The sequence below is a fragment of the Fundulus heteroclitus genome, chromosome 15 (assembly GCF_011125445.2).
Source record: "Fundulus heteroclitus isolate FHET01 chromosome 15, MU-UCD_Fhet_4.1, whole genome shotgun sequence".
Lineage (NCBI taxonomy): Eukaryota > Metazoa > Chordata > Actinopteri > Cyprinodontiformes > Fundulidae > Fundulus > Fundulus heteroclitus.
In genome coordinates, this window is record NC_046375.1 from 21,337,346 (window position 1) to 21,356,137 (window position 18,792).

Here is an 18,792-nt window from a genome sequence, read left to right on the forward strand (position 1 = left end):
TAGCTGAAGGCAACTGTTTTATTCTTTTGAGCTCTAAGTCGGTGTTTGTTATGGAAAATGCTGGATCTGGGATAAGGCCTAGCTCTACATTCTCCAGGGATCACACTTGAAGACTAATGTTAAGACTAATGTTTACACTAATGTTAACCATGTTAACATAAGATGCTAAAGGCAGTGTAAGCTCTGTAATCATTTTGTCTTTGTTTTGCAGTAGTAACAACCTGTTTTATAGTGGCTTCTGTCTCACACGCGTGGGAAATTGATTGAATCCGTCAACTAAAGCTGATTTGATATCAGCCACGCCGTCTTGAGATGCAATAAAAGACACACATTAATAAATCAGATGATGAATGCAAACTCTTTATATATATATACATATATTTATATATAGATATTTATATATTTCTTCAGTATAATTGCAACAACAGAGTCATAGAGCAGTCCAACGCAAAATCAAACACAGACGTGTTTCGCTGTTTAAGGTGATGTGAGGCAAAATGCTTCCCTTTGTTACTGGGTTCCTTCATTTGTTCAGTTCAATTAGTGCACCATGTTGAGTGGAGAGACATTTCAAAGCTTCAGCAAACTTAAAAACAGTACAGAACAGACAAATAAATACTGTACAACACCATAATATGTAATACTAGACTTAATCACGAAGAGATCATGCGGTTTATCAACACTTCTTACATGGTATGCAACTTCATGAAATAACGCAGCATTTCTCTTGAGCTTAACCTTCACGATAACAAGCGTGTGAATGAATGGCAAAACGAAAATAAAGTGCCTTACTTTAAAATTGGCTATTTCAAAGTACAAATGCCTGTACGCACGTGGAGGCGGAATTCCTGAAAAGAGGTTCGGAGCAAACATCCAATGGAATAGGATTGGATAGAAAGCACAAGTCCTGGGGGTCACGCTGGGTGTGTCCGTCACAAAGGCAGTTCTTGAAAGCTGAAACATGTTTGGCCAGAGGTTAAAACTGTGCTTTTTTTTTCTTTTTTCTCAATATCATGCACCATACATAATGGCTAAAGCCTAAAGTATTTGGTAATACCAACTTGCTTCTCTTGCCAGTACCAATATCCTGTGTCAGCCGACTACGTGACAGTGTTTAGGAAGGAATGTCTTTTCTATCCAATCGAGTTCGATCAAGACAGCTTGAAAGGAATACGTACCAACCGTACAACTCTTCGAACTTAAAGGATCCAACAGCTTCGTAAAAAAAAAAACATAATCTGTTCATCCCTTCTTATGTGGATTCCACAGTTGATACGCATCCACTAATCTTTTCCCCCCACATGCTTTGTAAGAGATCCAGAAGTGTCCTGCTGGTGAGGTATATGAACAAATTAGTTTGACGTGGTCACTTAGTCCCCCTGAGAACATTGTAGAGACACACCTGCAAGAAAAACCTACTCTCTGTCCAAGCTGTTCTTTACCTACATCTGCCCTGGGAGAGATGTGGAGGCTGGGTTTACACTGGCACCCAGCGGTCCGATTTCTATCTCTTTGGCACCCGGATCGTACGCGTTCGCGGTTGTGAAAGCAAAACGCGGGGAAACAGATGAGATCAATTAGTGTGACAAAACGTTTGGAATCGAGCGCGATTCGTCTGGATGGTTTCCTGCTAAAAAAAAAAAAGGCCGTTCTCGTAACGCTCGCCGAAAATTCTTACAAGGACGATGTCACTTTGCCTTTTAGACCCTTTCGTGTTCAGATCCACATTCCTTGATGATTTGCAGTTGTGTAGGCAAAAGCGCTGACTGGATGCATGTATTGGATCTGCACGTGTCTTGTGTTAAAAAGCCTTATAAAGCCTGAGGGGTTTTACGTTGTAGCAGCATTGGTATAATGTTGATCAGCTAAAATATGCCCATACCTTTGTTTATGTCTTATAAAGAACCACGCTTTCTTAATAGAGCCGTTCTTTCTATAAAACTTTTAAGAAGCACGATAAAGATGTAGGGCAAATGTGGTTAGCATCCACTTGTAGACGGTAACTTCAAGATACCATAAAACAAGCCACAGAGGGAAGGAAATTTAGAAGAAGAAGAAAAAAATACAGTGAATGGATGTAACACTGGATGTGTGAGTAGATGGCAACCAAAGGGACATTTTTTTCTCCTCATCCATTCATGTGAATCAGTCCGTCGCGCCTGTGTTCAGGACAATGATGCTATTCCTAATTTGAAAATAGGCCTCATCAAAACTCACAAACACAAATGAAAACGCCCCTTGAGGTTGTATTTTTATGCATTAATAGCTGATGAGTGGCTTGAAAGTAATATGTCACAACTTTTAGGCTGTTTTGTGTTAAATTAGGACAGGGTCCTCTGACTCTCCGACTGCACTGGAGTTGTTTTGGCTGCGGTAACTCAGTACTCTCTGGCCTCTTCAAGTTCATTCATAAACACATCTTCGTGGGGGTTTTCCGGACAGGTCAGTCCGTTGTTCGGCGGCCGCACCACGTGGAAGCGACTCCAGTCCCCTTTGCACAGGATCCAAGGCAGAACGTCCACCTTGAAGTGCAGCTCTTGCGAGAACTCGGTGCTGATGAGGTTGGGCGTGCCGGCGCCCTTCCCCCGCGTGATCAGGCGCCCGCGGTCGTTGTAGCAACAGTGCTGCGCCGCCAGCGTGGACGAGTCGCTGGAAAGCGCCGAGCGAATGCAGCTGCGCGCTGAGGGCTTGTAGACGTCCAGCCGCTCCTTCGGGCCGCTGGCGTCGCGCCAGCGGAAAGGCCGCCCGCGGGTCTCGTCGTAGAGGCTCACCACGGTGTACGCCGCCTCAGACGGGTAGGAGCACGGGCAGCTGGGCAGCTCAGACAAAACCTGCTGCAGATACCGCTGGAGAAAGTCGCTCTTGCAGTTCAGCCACTTCTCACAGCTGTCCACATCTGTTGGGAAAGAGGGCAGAGGAAGCAAAAAAAACGGGTCTTGAGCACTTTCACGGCAGCTCCGCTGACCGGAATGAACAGGTGTCAGAACGGAGGCGAGTCTACATCATGTGAGTGGCTTTTCTAAACATTTAGATCGCCGTTCAGACCGAGAACATCTGCATTCTCCGGGGGAAATATATCGGTTACACAGAGTCGTGACTCATTGGCTAACATTTCCAGTACATCCAGGGGCTTGCTAAAGATCTGACACCCCTTGAACCTTTTCACAAACTTCTGAGTCTGTCATTGGGATTTTTGGTGACAGGCCAACATAAGGTACTGTATAACGGTGAGGTTGAAGGGAAATGATGCCTGCTTCTAAAAGTTATTTCAATATAAAAAACATTTTAAAAATATGCCAGAATAAATAATTTGTAGAAGTCTCTACTAAAGAACTTTAGTGGAAAGCATCTGTGAACCTCAGCTCTCACATTTTATCACATATTCTCATCTGGATTAAGATGCAGACCTTGATTTAGCCATTCTAGCACATCAAAAGGAATTGATCCAGATCATTGTAGCTCTGGCTGTATGCTTTGGGCTGCTGTCCTACAGGAAGGTGAACATTCATCCCAGTCTTTCTGCCTCTAACAGGCTCTCTTCCAGTCTAGGGTTTGGCTCCGCCCGTCTTCCCATCAACTCTGACCAGCTTCCCTGTCCCTGCTTATGGCCCACATAGAAACCTTAGCAGTTTCTATGTGGGCCATAAAATTGTAGTTTTGGTCTCATCTAAGCAGATCATCCTCCGCACGTCTGCTGTGTCGCCTATGCCGCAGTGAAAAACCGCCACTCTTGTAGCTTTCTGTCAACAGAAGGTTTCCATTGGCCAATACGGGCCGGACTGGTGGAGTGCATGAATAACAGCTTTCCAGTCGACAGGTTCTCACATCCCTGACATGCCGCCATTGTTCCTTGGTCTTCCTGATGCTGCTTTGTGACTTCTAAAGATTTTGTCTAAGTGGGTTTCCATGAAGCTTTGGTAGTTCTGTTATGAAGTTCTGTTCATAACAGAACTACCACTGAAGAATTCTGGACCCGAATTATTAATCGGTAACCTGATATTTTCAGCTATCGTTCTATAAAACACCCACCTGTTCCAAAAGGTTCCGTGCCGTTCTCCATCTCAAAAGGGAATGGCTCTACCACAGCGTTAACGTCGCCTACGAGGAGGAAGAGGCGTAGATGAATTCAGATTACAGACAATTTGGCAAAGCAGACTAGAATTATTCTTTAACATAGAGGCGAAATGTTACCAGGGCAAGGCTCCAGGTCGCACTTGGAAGCTTCTGTCAGCGTGCAGGAGTAGCCGCAGGATTTAGTCCTCTTCCTTTCGCCGTGTCCACACGTCACCGAGCAGGGAGACCAAGGAGTCCATTCATCTGTCTCTTTCTCTGTGGGAGAGAAACCAAATCCAAAATCACCACCGACTCAAACCCAGCAGAAGCTCTTGTGATTTATTTCAAAGCCAGCTCCAGACTCTGTGATTAGATCAGTGTAAAAAACAGAGCAAAAAAAAACAACCAAAACAGACGTTTTGTTTTGACAGGAATTTGTGTACTTCTACGCTCTAATCCAGAACACGCTTTCAAAGTTCCCCAAACGTCCTAGTCTATACACACGGCAATTTTCCTCCTGGTTTAACCTTTTCCCATGCGATCCTCTGCTCTTTTTAAGCAGACTTCAGTGAAATTAGAGGGAGAGAGGTTGTGCTGTGGCTGTCCGCCTCCGCACCATATTTCCTTGTGGTGTTAATAACACTGAAAACAAGTCATTCTTGATTAAAGGCGAGGTGGGTGCAGAAATACCAGCCTGGGTGTAGCAGTCACCCAATTTGACTTTGCGGGCAACGCCAGCTCGCCATGTGGCCAAAGGGGCATGAGGTCTCAGGGAGGTTGTAATTACAGATCCAGCCACGGTTGGCACCCTTCATTTGTGTTCACAAAGTCTTTAGATGTGACCATTTAGGTTGTATTGTTGCAACTTCTTCTGTATGCACTAAAACAGATTAAAAGAGGTATATTGGCCGAATGGATAAGAGAACAGATTGGATTAAACCCAGTTTTTAGATTTAACACATCCCAAGGTAAGAGACCTGCTGAATAACATATTTTTGTCTACAGCAGGAGTGTCTCAATGTTTTTTCACTGACCCCCCCCAAAACCTCCTAAATACCAATCTGATTGGTTCTGCATCTGGGATTCTCTTCCCTTCTTCTAGCCCTGACACTGTGCACCTTGCTATTCTTTCTCTCACTTTTTTTTTTGAAACTATTTTTATCCCCGACTAAGTTGTTTGTGAAAGCTGAGACGCAACACAAGTTATGCGGTCGGCCTTACAGCCTCGCAAATTCTTGAACTCGCTCAAAAGGCTGCGCCGCGCAGGACAGTGAGGGCGTAAAGGGGAGGAGGGGGGGGGGCCCGAGGGGTCCCGGGGAGGGATGAAAGAGCCGGCCAAATGGTCTCTGCCATTCCGTGTTCCAACTCTGCCCTCTAATTGTCCACAAGCAGAGGGATGTTTTGTCCCAGAGAACAGTGCCGGCCTCACGCTGCTATTAGCGAGCCCATGAGAGCCATCTTCAAAGGGCGGGCCTCTGAGACCGGCACGACAGTGTCGACTTCAAAGTGGCCGTAGCCCACAATGTCCTCATGGTCGAGTGCTCATGCTTCCTCGTATGCTGGCATCATTTTGGCTCTCTCTGAGAGTGACAAGGCCTCAAAAAGCCACCGAGTGGTTGCTCTGCATTGAATCTCATTTATGTCAGCTATAGTTAGTTCACTATCCTCATCATTTTAAATTCCGTCTAACCTTCTATTACACTTTGTTAGTGTGAGAAAAAAATCTAAAGTTGTGACAAATAGTGATTTTTTTTACTAATAGATAGATAGATTGTGCCATTTGGTAAAGCTTACCATAGTAGCTTTCCATGGGATCCCAACCCTCATTCCAACGAGTATCCCAGTCGGCCCCCACTCCACTGGGTAAGGGCTCTTCGCTTCCATAATCCAGAGAGTAGTCATCTTCCTCCTCTTCCTCCCCAGTGTCCTCCGTGCCTGACCGACTGTTGTTTTCCTCGCTGGAATCGGTGTAGCTCCAAAAGAGGGGCCAGAAGAGCTTCTTGCCTCCGATCCAATCCACCGTGGAGGAGGGGGAGGAAGGCAGCCAGTCCTTCTCATTGGCCAGGTCCATCTCGACCTCCATCTGAGGGTCATCAACAACTTCTATGGTTACCTGCGCGAAACAAGGGGGACGCTCTGTTAACCCCATGCTTCTAAACATGGATAACTGAAGCTTCTGCGAACCTGAAGAAGGCTTTCTTTACTTGTTTTTATTTTCCTATGTTTCAATCATGCAAAGCACTTGTCCTTTTATTGAAATGTGCTATGCACATATACTTGACTTGCCTTGCTTTCAGAATAGCGTGACTTGGAATGAGCTTTCTAATTCTATATTAAGTTATCAGACCTTCTTTCACAAGCTTTGATCTGTTGATGTAGTGAAGACTTGAGCCAGCTATTCTTAAGGACTAGCACCGACAACTCAACAAGCGTCACTGAAATCGAATCAACATGTCCGTGTGCGTTCCATAAGGCAAGGCGAGTTTATTTATATAGCACTTTTCCGTAACAAGATGATTCAACGTGCTGTAAACAAAAGTCAAATTGGGTGACTCACAAAGGAAGCAGATCCTTAAGTTAACTCCAGGATCTCAAGAAAGCTGCCAATATCTTCAAATCCAGCGTATTTCATGACAAACAGACATTAAAGTTTAAAATAATGAAATTGAGCAACTGTCTTTTTTTTTTTTATCTGATAAAAGTCTTTCTCTTCTTCCAGTCTAAATGAACAGCAGACATAGGTCAACTTGTATACATGTTTTCCTCTGCACTTCCTCTAACTTGATTTTAAGCACCCAACTGACACTGAACATCAGTGACAGCTTCAACTCTGATATGAGTTGCTTTCGGCGTCGTGTTAACTGATCAATAAAAGATCCGATTCTTGAGTTTCCGACTGGCAGTTCATTGGTCAGGGCCAATGAACGTGAACACTTTCCCATGCCAGGCAACAGCTGACTTCTCGTTGTAGTTCTAAAAAGCAAAAGGGAATCTCGTTTTTGTCTGCTTTTGATGTGTGATATAGATTTACAAAAGGTACGCTCATCAAAGTGTTCATGGAAATCTAAAGTTTTGCTTGAGCGGCAAGCTCTACTCAGAAACCCAGCCCTGTCAAATCATTCGAGGACTAAGCCAGTGACTGAATCTTTCCATAGATGTAAGTCAGTCAGTGAGCATGAGCATACAGTAGATCAAACAACCCTCTCAGGGAATTAGTCAACCTTCACTCTGGATAAATACCTCTCATTAAATCAAGATGACTCATCCTAGGTGCAACAGCATTTCCCAAAGCCCAATTCAGCTGATGTGAAGTCGAGACATTCATCAGACCGAGAAAAAAAAAACTGTTTGCGGGGAAATAAATTGTAAAAACTGCTGTTTTGGATGTTTGTGCGCTAAACGGCCACTCATAAAAGATTTAATCATCACTGGAAGGGAGAAGTGGGTAATGTTGTTGGTCTTGCAACAAATCCATGTGCTGCAGGGGAGGAAAAAAGGTTCCAGTTTTTCCAATTTTTCAGAATTATGTCTTGACAGTCGAAGCTGTTCTCGTGGTCTGAAGGAGACGAGTGCTCTAATGTGACTGATGAGCGCAGGCCTACATCATAACGGCCTTTAACGACGTCATGATTATCACTCAGCAGAGGTGGAGAGAATTAAGTTGAATGGGGAAAAAAAGTTCAACATTTTCTTTTAGGGAGAGTTACGAGGACTTCATAGAAACATTATTATAAAGCCATTTCTCTTTACATTTACATTTTAAAAAAAGTAGCAAAAAGAAGCACAGATTACAATCAGAGATTACTGATTTTGCTAGACTTTTGGGGGGAACAGGACAGTGAAGTGCTTTTGTCATTCACATCCACTTTTTCTTGTAATTTAAAAGTTTCCAACGGACAGATAAGCTGCTTCAACAAAGTAGTAAAAAAAACACAATAAAGTGTGTCTGCCCTCTCCTCACTCGCCTGAATGTTGGGGTTCTGAGAGTTAATGTCGGCGTTGGCTAGGTCTGGAAAGTTGTTTAGGTCGAAGATAAAAGGTTTGGTCTCCTCCTCGGGCTCCGGCTGTGGAAGGACACCGACGGAGCGGTGTTGGGGGTGAGACCACCTCCTCTGGTGGCTGTGAGGCTCAGGCAGAATGCTCTGGACCTGGTTCTGCTGCTCCTCAGAGACATGTTGGATCCCACCGCCGTGAACTGGATGGCCGTGAATCTGATGAAAAACAGGAAGTAAAATATATCTGAATTTTCTAGCATAGGTGCAAAGCAGATGTTTAGGGACAAAATAACTTTAAACACACATTTACAGGGCTTTGCGAATATCCCTATATCCTTTTGAAATGTTGTCATGTCTTATGTGTTTTACTAAGATTAGACTTCATGAACCAATACAAAGTAGTGCAAAATCGTCATGTGGTTTTCTTAAAAATAACAATTATAAATCTGAAAAACAAATCACCCTCCTCCCTTTACTCTGGTACCAAGAAAATAAATCTAGTGCAACCAGTGTTTTCGTAAGTTCCCCAATTAGGGAATAAGGTCCAGCAATGAATAGTTTCATCAGTTTTCAACAGGACAGCCATAAATTGCGCAATTCACAAATTTAGTTGACACGGTCAGAGAGGAGAGAAGAAAGTGGTCCAAATGCTGTAAAACCTGCATTGCACATGACCCTGAAAGAACCATCCCGGCGTGAAACGTGGTGGTAGCATCATTCTGTGGGGATGCTTTTCTTCATGGACGGGGAGGCTGGTCAGAAATACTGGGAAGATGGATGGAGCTAAAACTAGAGAAATCTGGAAAAAAAACTGCTACAGGCTGCTAAAACACTTGAGACCGGGTCAGTAGTCCATGTTCCTGCAGGACAGGGACCCTATTTTGCAAAGAAGAATAAGTCTAAGTCACAGCGAAATGCTGGTAGACATACCCCCAAAGAGTTGCTGCAGTAATTCAAGCTAAGGATGGTTCTACCAAGCATTGACTCGGGGGGCCAAATGAAGAGCAAACACCGCCAGTGCAGTACTTCTTTATAAAAATAACTACTATTCTTCATTTTGTAGCAAGGTCAGCAATTTGTAAAAGACTTGAGGCATTCAAATAACTAACCAAGTAATCAACCAGCATTCGCTCCTTTTTTCCCCCCCCACAACAGTCATGGCATCCAGGCTGTGGACAAAGGGCGTCCTGTGCCGGCGAGATCCTCTTTTAGCTTTAATTAGAGGGCCTGGGAGGCGTGGGACTCCTGGGCTGATGCGAGGGTGTCTGGACCTGCTGTGCTGCTGTTTTTACTCCCCACTGAATGGGACCTTCCAGGTTTCGCAGTTACCAAGGAAGAAGTGTGAAGGCAAAATAGGAAAAAAAATTGCAAATATAAACAAACTGCATCTTCTTTTTGTTGGTCTGATTCTAAACTGAGCCACAACTTTTAACCAATTTTACTGTACAGTATCTCACAAAAGCGAGCACACCCCTCACATTTTTGTAAATATCTTATTATATATTTTTTTCACAGCACAACACTGAAGGTATGACACTTTGATACAATGTAAAAGAGTCGGTGTAAAGCTTGTAAAACAGTATAAATTTGTTGTCCCCTCAAAATAACCAGAGTTCAACATGGTCCCTCATGGCAGAGGACTCTCTGAAGCCCTATGTGAAGCTGGCCGAGCTATAGGGCTATAGATAGATTGCCAGCACCCTGAAACTGAGCTGAAGCATGGTGGCCAAGACCATACAACGGTTTAACGGGACAGGTTCCACTCAGAACAGGCCTCGCCAATGGTCCATAAAAGAAGATGAGTGCACATGCCCAGAGTCACAACCAGAGGTTGTCTTTTGAAAACAGACATACTAGAAGTCAGGGATTAAAATAATAAACTCTAGCGAAAAAATAAGTCCATCTACGGTCACTTGGCTGCAGCTAGATTCTTAAAGGTATAGTGGACGATCTTTCTCGGCTTCGAGTTCAGGGGGGATTACCTCATCTATTGGTTGTCCCACATGCCAGTCAATGTGACGCGGTCGCATAACGCCAGTGTGCGCGCACGTTCCTTGTTAAGTTCCGCTTGCTGGCTGAGTATGTCTAGTGTTTATGTATCTGGTGAGCTGTCGCAGTTGTTCAAAAAGAGACTTGGCTCTTTCTTAACTACATTTCCGAAAAAAAACCGTCCACTCTGTCTTTAAGCCTGGTTGGCGTGGTCTTTATTCCTTTATCCTCTTTTTTTCCTCCTCCAGCAGAAGCTTTGTTAAATTATTACTTTGTAAATGAATGACCAAAGTTTTCTTTTCACTGTGTCATTCCATTCTCTCCTGTCTTTTTGTTGTTGCCTGACTCTTCTGTTTGCATCCGTATGTGTGGTGGAATTATCGCCCGTACGCCTTAAGCTGCTGCGGGTGTGGCTTTCATTTACAGGTTTTACAAATTAATCCGACTGGATGAAGAATGGGCTGCACTGTGGATGCAGTGGGTAGCGCTGTTGCCTTCCAGCAAGAAGGTTCTGGGTTCAAGTCCAGTCCTGGGTCTTTCTGCATGGAGTTTGCATGTTCTCCCTGTGTTTGTGTGGGTTCTCTCCAGGTACTCCAGCTTCCTCCCACAGTCCAAAAACATGACTGTTAGGTTAATTGGCCTCTCTAAATTGTCCTTAGGTGTGTGTGAGTGTGTGCGTGAATGGTTGTTTGTCCTGTCTGTCTCTGTGTTGCCATGTGACAGACTGGCAACCTGTCCAGGATGTATCCCGCCTCTCGCCCATTGAAATGCTGGAGATAGGCACCAGCAACCCTTGTGACCCAATGAGGGATAAAGCGAGTAAGAAAATGGATGGATGGATGAAGAATGGCACAAAAAGTGCTCCTCTCCCCAGAGGAGAATCTTTAAGTGGCCAATTAGAGACCAGCATGAAGTCACGTGGAAGACAAAAGTTGAAGAAGATACATACTCATCTGTCTGGTGCTCCTTACCATAGAAACATATGTACATAACCCCACATAAACCCAAAACAGAATGAAAATACTGAAAAATCTAAAGTTAGAAACATTTTATGAGAAAACAGAGGTGATAACTTATTTTGTTGTAATTTATGTGTACAGTGTCTATACTTTCTCTAGCAACTTTGATGGGGGAGACACCTGAGCCCCTATGGACAAGCCACCATTACATGAGGGCTGCCAGCATTGTTGCAGAGGTTGAATGGGTGGGGATGTCAGCTGGTCAGTGCGCAAACTGTACGCTGCACTCTGCATCAAATTGGTCCGCATGGATGTACTGAGATACTGAAGTAGAGCACGATCCCCTCTCTGTGGAAACTGGACCGCAGGACAGCTTACCAACACCATAAAGACCACAATCAAACCTCCAAGACGACCACCGCCTTGCTAAGCCCGAACCTTAAGAAAGTGAGGGTGAAGGTGCCGGACTGGCAAAGCATGTCTCCAAATCCAAACCCTTCTGAGCATCTGTGGGGCATCTTTAATGGAACGTTGAGGAGCATATGGTCTCTAATATCCAGCAGCTCTATGGGGTCTTCATGGGGAAGTGGAAGAGGATTCCAGTGGCAAAATGTGGAGCTCTAGTCACCTCCCTGCCCAAGAACATTAAGGCAGTGCTGGATAATAATGGGGGCCACACCAAATATTGACACTTTGGGCACATTTTAGGCATTTTCACTTAGGGGTGTACTTATTTTTGTTGGCAATGGTTTAGACATTATTGGCTGTATGCTGAGTGATTTTGAGGTGAAAACAAAGTTACACTGTTGATGTACACTAACTACATTACATTTTAGCAAAGTGTTATACCTTCAGTGTTGTCCCATGAAAACATTTATATTTACCAAAGAAAATGTGGGGTGTACTCACTTTTGCGAGATACTGTTTGTAATATGTTGCACTCGTTCTTGCGCATGACTATGTAAGAGTTAAAGATTGGAGATCAGCTAGTGGTCTGCTCAGTAAAACAGGGCCAGTTGGATGACTGAAGAGAAGGAGAATTGCTTGAAGTCATGACCAGTGAGTTGATGATATATAGTTATGGCCTCGAGAGGAGGAGTTACGCTGAAATGTCAATGATTGTCCCGTAAAGATCTTGTGCCACTGGTCAAGGGTACAGACAAGTGAAGCGTGTGGAGCAGATAACTCTGTCAAGATATGATGGATGAAGTCAGCCTCCATCCCTAAATATATTTAAAGTAATGGTGGAAAACAGGTTACACTTTAGGGTCATTATACCTCTCTACCCCAAATTGAATCCATTCCCGGATGTATTTCCAGCCAACATGACACCTGGTCCAGTAAATCCTAAGTGAGCGCCTCAACATCTTATGATAATAGACTCATAAGACAAATGAAAGGTGTTGCAAAAAACAAAACAAAAAAAATTATCCTTTAGCAATATTATGTTGACTCATTGGGCCATGTTTTAAAATGAAGTTAAACTTTTAAATATTTTACTAATATGTAACTATTGCAATCAGTTAAAGGTCTTTGTAGAGAGCACGGATAAAAGACGCATTTGAAAGAGCTGCGAAATTGAGTTGTGAAGATAATTTCTTGGCAAAAACTTCCATCTTCAGGCTGTTTTATTTGCTCGATAGCTTGGGATTTTCTGTGTTATTTAGACAGTAAAACTGTCAGCTTTCACTGAACTAAAAGGACAAAATATTACAGCCCTCCCACGAGCAAAAATTAGCCAGGACAGCACTGGTTTTGTCTAAACCTAGAAATGTCGTCTATAAACATATACAAAAATATCTAAACCTGGGTGAAAAGTTGTTAGAGTTGATCAAAAAGACTAACCAGGCTTCCGTGTCTGTGTTTAGACTACATTTGGACAATACATGTGGGCTAAAAAACTTGGCTAGTGTCTTAGATCAGATTATGTTTGGCCTGATGCCAGTCAGAAGCCAAAAATATCCAATATTTATCTTAGCTCTAACATACCACTCTTCGGTGTTGGAGTTGTTAATGAGGGAAGACGAATCAAATCATCTACATTCAGTTTAAGGTGAGAATTGTTAAAAAATGAAGTCAAAGCAGGCAATTATTTTAAAGGAAATTGTATTTTCTACAGATGGCTATTAACTGATTTTTAGGTTGCTCCGGCAGTTGGATGTTTTGCAATTAACTTGTTCAGGTACAAAGAGGAGCTGTTTTAAACAGAATACCAACATACCCTCATTATGGACGTTTTGTTGAACATCCATAACGATGTTGTTTGGAGCGCCCAGGGTCTATATTCACTGGGGGATATATGTTCACAACTGGTAAGGCTAACCATGCTAATGGGCTAACCGCTAATGTAAGATGCTAACCCTCTGCTTCCAGTATTAAACAATAATGATTGCTTTCTGCTGGAAGGCTAAAAAATAAATATTTTGAAAACTGTTAATTATACTTTGAAATCGGCAGAAATCCTTTTCGGAAGACTGGAGATGGAAAATCGGCTTCAAATAGTTGATCAGTGCATCTCTAATATTCAATATATGTTTTCCGGGCTGAACAAAGACAAGGCCTGGTCCACTTAAAATAACCATTAAGAAGATGTCCGTGGACATCTCAATGTTTAGGAGTTATTCACATTGTGCTTGGAGCTTAATTATATTTACCTGCAGAATACCTACAAAGAACTGTTGCCATCCTGGATGTCAACATAATGCTGTGTACCGTATCTGATTTATAGCTTAAGCCTGGTTCATAATTTATTATTATAAATAAAACTTGACTCTGTGCTTGGCTGCAATGCATTGGATCAGACCATGCTCACCTCATATATACCTTACAGACCCACACAAACACAAAAACGTTGAAGTCTAGAGCCATGAAAGGGGCCACATACTTTCACACCCTCCTCATCTCGTGTTGTTTCACATCTGGATCTGGTATTCCTTTGCCCTGTATATCACTCTCCTCCTCCTTTCTTACTCCCCCTTGTTCTCTCTGATCCTCCTCTCCTCCTTACTTGGTAGTGGGGCTCCCCTGATCAAAGGCTCTACGGCTGATGGCATGCAGCGGGTTTAACAGGGAGACTGCGTGGATGCATGTGGACACATCAGTCCTGACCTGGGAGACTGCAGTTTTTTTTTCTTTTATTCCTCAGAGAGCCACAATTGAAGATAAGCGGAGAGTACTGCTCTAATGTGGTTTAACAGATTAGACCCAATTAGGGCTACTGTCATTGCTACTGCTGATGATGACACACATTCGGGTTAGAAGAGGAAGTCGAAAGACTGGGTGAAGCAGCAGGGGGGCTTCAGTAAGGGGTAGAGATGAGATCCGGCAGGACTGGTGAGGAGGCTGGGAACGCATGCGGAGTGGCAGGCCTGATTTATGTGCGCGCAGAAATCAAAGGCCCCTGCACTTGGCCGTTTCCAAACCATTACAGAAGAACAATAAACTATGGATGCTCTTTGATCGGCATCTTTTTCAAATAGAAACAGGACAGCAAATGCATGCTCAGAGGAAGCGGGGGTGAGCTCGTGGAGCCTGGGGGTACAAGCAGAGACTAAACAGAGCCAACAGGTCCTGATATTTGGGAAATAGGCCACTTCAACACAACACTCCTCTTTCTCTACTGTGAGGAGAGATGGGGGTAAAACCCAAAAACAGGAAATTCCACATTAACACAAAAAAGAGCCAGCGTAAACAAACAGATGAATGACAGTTGACCTGAGCCCCAGTATGGGAGAGGCTGAAGGCCTGCCTTATTCTGGTTACATAAGCATCCAGTTACTCTAGCGATGTTAGCCTCCCGCTTCTCCTTCCCACCGGGGCTAGCCTACGCCCTGCAGGTCACGAGCACAGGTAGGGCGTCATCTTCCACAAGCTGCTGGGGATAGAAATGAACCGTCGCACACTCTGCAGGGAAGATTTTTTATTTTTTTTTTCTACTTACTCTAATGACTCCCTTCTTTCCCTTCCTTCTGTTTTCTCTCCGCCTCTTTATGCTTTTACATCAATCAGACGGATGATGAGAGAGAAAGTCCCAACAGGCCATCAATGGGAGGCCACACAAGATGGGAGAGTTCAAAGGCAAAAACTGAACCCTGACAGACAGACAGACACACACACACACACACACACACATGCACTAACAGACTTTGATTTCCAAATATGTCTGCGCGTAACACAAACATTCCCCTTGTGCCGAGCTACGCACTGAGTTTGGATTTATGATAGCAGAGTGCATGGCCAGTCATGACAAACGTTACTATACATGGAAAGAGAAGTAAAGTTAAAGAAAAGAAATAGGGTCTAAGCTGAAACGTAGAAGCAGCCGACTTTAAACTCATGATAGATTCATGTAATCAGTTACCAGAGAATAAATAGCAATATTTTATCTATTATTGCCATGCTGATATAAAAAGGAATACATATTTTAAAAACCTGTTGCTTTTATACTGAAGGGATTCAGATGACATTAACATTTGAAACGGGGAGTGAATTAATTACAGTGCTCCTTTAGGATCTTTAGTGGAAACACAATTTAGGAATTGCTTATTTTAGTTATAATAACACAGAGCTAACCCAAAGCATAGCTAAACTAAACAGACCGCTTACACCTCCACAGCAGTAGGGGGCCCCCCACGGGCATGAAGAAGATTAAATAAAGTGAAGTTTAAAATCAGCCCAACTCCTAAAAACATGGCGTTAACTTTTGAGAGCTTTTATCGGAAATAACTTCTGAGCGTCATCAAACCGAAACTGAACTGTTTGAAAAACAAACAGACAAGAAATGTTTACTGTACATTTGTTTTGTTTTGACATACAGTCATGAAGAGTGACTCGTTAGAAGCAACACGGATTTGGTTCCCCAGTCATTCAATCTTTTACAGTGTCCTCATTTCAGGTATTCATTTAATGCTGTAAACTCCAATAAGTAAGATGTTAGATGTTAGATTCACCGAACTTCACATTGATAGATGCGTAACATGAATAAAAGCATTGATATTATGGAGTCTGGCTGCTGTTTTAGTTCCAGTAGGCGGATCTGCTATATAGACGCTGCCGTTGTGGGTTGTAGTTTTGGAGAAGACGAAGGCAAACTCAGAATTCTCTCTACCTATACTTTCTGCTAGCGACATTGCCAGGGCACAACGTCAACCCTTTGGTTCAACAAAACCATGTTTGAAGGATCTCAAGACAGGTGCCGTTTCCTAACATGAGACTTACCGTTCCAGCAAAGTGTAAGTGGTGCGCAGGGTTTCCCCCAACGTATTGTTAGCCTGGCGGGCCGCCATGCTTTACTTGACCCTTTCACCCAGTATAACAAAAAGTGTTCCTTAGCAGGATTACCAACTAATAGCTTTAACTGCCTATTAGCTCCTGGTTTGTTCCTCTTTGGTTTCCTTGATAAATCTGATTAGTTCTTATTTGTTTTCCAGGTAACTAACCAGTAGTCTCCAAACAAGGCTGGCGGGGCATTCCCCGGTAAGTGCCGGTTATCTAACTATTAGTACATGATTAGTTCCCAGGGCGTTCCCTAGTGGTTAATCAAATTTTGTGTACCTTATGTACAGTATTTATCAATCTGTAAATCAGTGTAACTAATATTATAAATCACGCGATGACAATCAATCCTTCCTTTTGTATGCTAACTGACTCTTTGATGATGAATGGGAAATGAAATGTCTTTCAATTTTTTTTTTATCTTAGAAAGTTTTATTATCTTACAAAGTTTTACCAAATTTGACCTCCTCCAGGTGTCCTTCACATGCTTCATAGCGGCATCTAAATCTATCTCTATCTATCTATCTATCTATCTATCTATCTATCTATCTATCTATCTATCTATCTATCTATCTATCTATCTATCTATCTATCTATCTATCTATCTATCTATCTATCTATCTATCTATCTATCTATCTATCTATCTATCTATCCATATATATATATATATATATATATATATATAGTGAAGGATGTAGACTTCTCCAACAATCTTTAATAATCTTGGTATCATTTCAGAAAACTTTAAACTCTTTCATATTAAGCCGTTTGTTTTGACAATAAGTATTTAGTAAAACTTTTACTTACATACTTTGTGTACAGGAGATTTTGGTAGACCAATGGTAGTTTGAAGTAAGGAGGAGAAATAGTGAATGCGAGCAATTATTGTGTGCTGCTTAGGGTTGGTAGTCTGTTTGAAAATGGCTATTACTTTTAGGGCAGTGTTTGCCTTTGTTGGGCTCTGATCCAGTTACAGATGTTTTGCCAAAAGACAGAGATTTTAAATACTTTTGACCATCCCTTGTTACATTCTTGCAATGATTACCACAAGATATCATGAGAAAAGTTAAGTCTATTTCAACCATTTCTGCTCGGGTGGTCCCCAGATCAACTTCTAACTAAGGCCCTATATTATCTTGGGCCGGCTCTGGAATAACACAATTACTTTAATTTTCTACAACCAATGTTAGTTCGATTTAACATGTTATGTTATTACCATTATAATTAGGAATAAAATAAACCAGGTAGCTGTACTGGTTGTTTTAAGTATTAAGTGAACATTTGATAATAATGGTTTTGCTCAATTAACTCAGGAACAACCAAAAAAGGTAGGTTTACCAAAACTGTCTTACTTTATGGGTAAAACTCTTGCGTCTTGTTGGAAAGCCCCCTGCCAAACTGACGAGAAGCATCAAGCAATAAAGCGCGAGCAGCATCTGAAATCTCCTCGCGACCTCTCCACGCATCTTCTCGGCGGCGGCGGTCCCTTTGAGGTTCCTGTGAAAAGTATGTTTCTGTGGTTTGTTCTCAGCGAGAAACGCTCTTGAAAAAAAAAAAAACGTCCTCCGCTTGGACTCGAACTTTATCTCGGAACAGGGGTAGTTTTGTAGTCTCGTCGGTCGCAGAGTCGCTCTTTATGAAGATGCGCACCAGCAGTGTGCGTGGGCATCCCGCGCGCTCTCCATGTCTTGCATTCAAGAGGCTCGCGCAGCAGCTGTGGTTCCGTTCGGCGGCGCGAGCTCCTCGCTTCTCTTCCCCATAAAACCCGCTGCAGCGGCGGGCTTTAAGTACCCGAAAATGGAGTGTAAAACCCCACGCTGAATCTCCCCGTCCGCACCGGCGCACGCTTATTCCACTGCTTTAAACCGTGACTCACTCCTCGTCAGTGGGCGCATAAGTGTTCTCTTCCAAGAGATTGACAAGCGGGCGATGTGGCTTGATCTCGGTGGTTGTCGGTCTGATGCGCTAATCCATTATCAAGCCAAGGTTCATCCAACGGTTTCACGGGACGTGTGTTCGTGCGCGTCCCGCCCAGCCAAACGGTTTGCCTCTTTTACGCACGCACTTGGAGGTTTCACGCTTTGAGAGTTGGGGGGGTGGGATTGCTCACAGCTGTGAGGAGAGGAGAGAGTGCAGCGGGGCCACGGAGGAGTTTGACAAGGTGCAAGTTTTTTTTTTTCAGTGGAACTGACAGAAAGCAACAGAAGAGGTCATAGTCGTATTCAAACCCATTAAATATTTTCAGATTTTGACACTTTTACATAAGCATAAGCTTCAGTGTATTTTTAACAGTTTTTTTTAATGTGATATACCATCAAGGTGTCTCGTCATTAAGTTCAAATATACTTTATCAATCCCAAAGGGTAATTAAATGATGTTGTAACTCGTGTTATGTGGTTTCTTCCACATGTTGTTGTAGATACTGATGGCTGCAGGCAGTAAGGATGTCCTCTGTTTTACAGCAAATCTGGAGAAGCCTCTGCTGAAGACTCTGTTGTACAACACTGATGAAGAGGATGCT

At 43.0% G+C, this 18,792-nt stretch overlaps 1 protein-coding gene across 2 annotated transcripts; it reads right to left on the reverse strand.

Moving 5' to 3' along the window:
• Positions 1-339: 339 nt before the first annotated feature.
• Positions 340-18,329, reverse strand: ism2b (isthmin 2b). 2 transcript variants are annotated; one of them, XM_021319657.2, is made up of 6 exons: positions 17,624-18,329; positions 8,019-8,264; positions 5,848-6,136; positions 4,192-4,329; positions 4,030-4,098; positions 340-2,896 (listed from the first exon to the last, which is right to left on the reverse strand). In XM_021319657.2, exons 1-6 carry the CDS (start codon positions 17,735-17,737, stop codon positions 2,379-2,381), a joined length of 1,374 nt encoding a protein of 457 aa, XP_021175332.2. In that variant the 5' UTR covers positions 17,738-18,329; the 3' UTR covers positions 340-2,378. The 2 variants fall into 2 exon arrangements, with proteins under 2 accessions (XP_021175332.2, XP_012724392.2); XM_012868938.3 differs by having other exon boundaries at positions 5,848-6,166.
• Positions 18,330-18,792: the final 463 nt, after the last annotated feature.

Excerpts from the sequence above, each read along its gene's own strand:
- ism2b (XM_012868938.3), bottom strand. The coding sequence starts at position 17,737 with ATGCGTGGAGAGGTCGCGAGGAGATTTCAGATGCTGCTCGCGCTTTAT. Across the intron at positions 4,099-4,191 it reads CGACCTGGAGCCTTGCCCTG|GCGACGTTAACGCTGTGGTA; the intron begins GTAACATTTCGC and ends TCCTCCTCGTAG. Across the intron at positions 2,897-4,029 it reads CACGGAACCTTTTGGAACAG|ATGTGGACAGCTGTGAGAAG; the intron begins GTGGGTGTTTTA and ends CTTTCCCAACAG.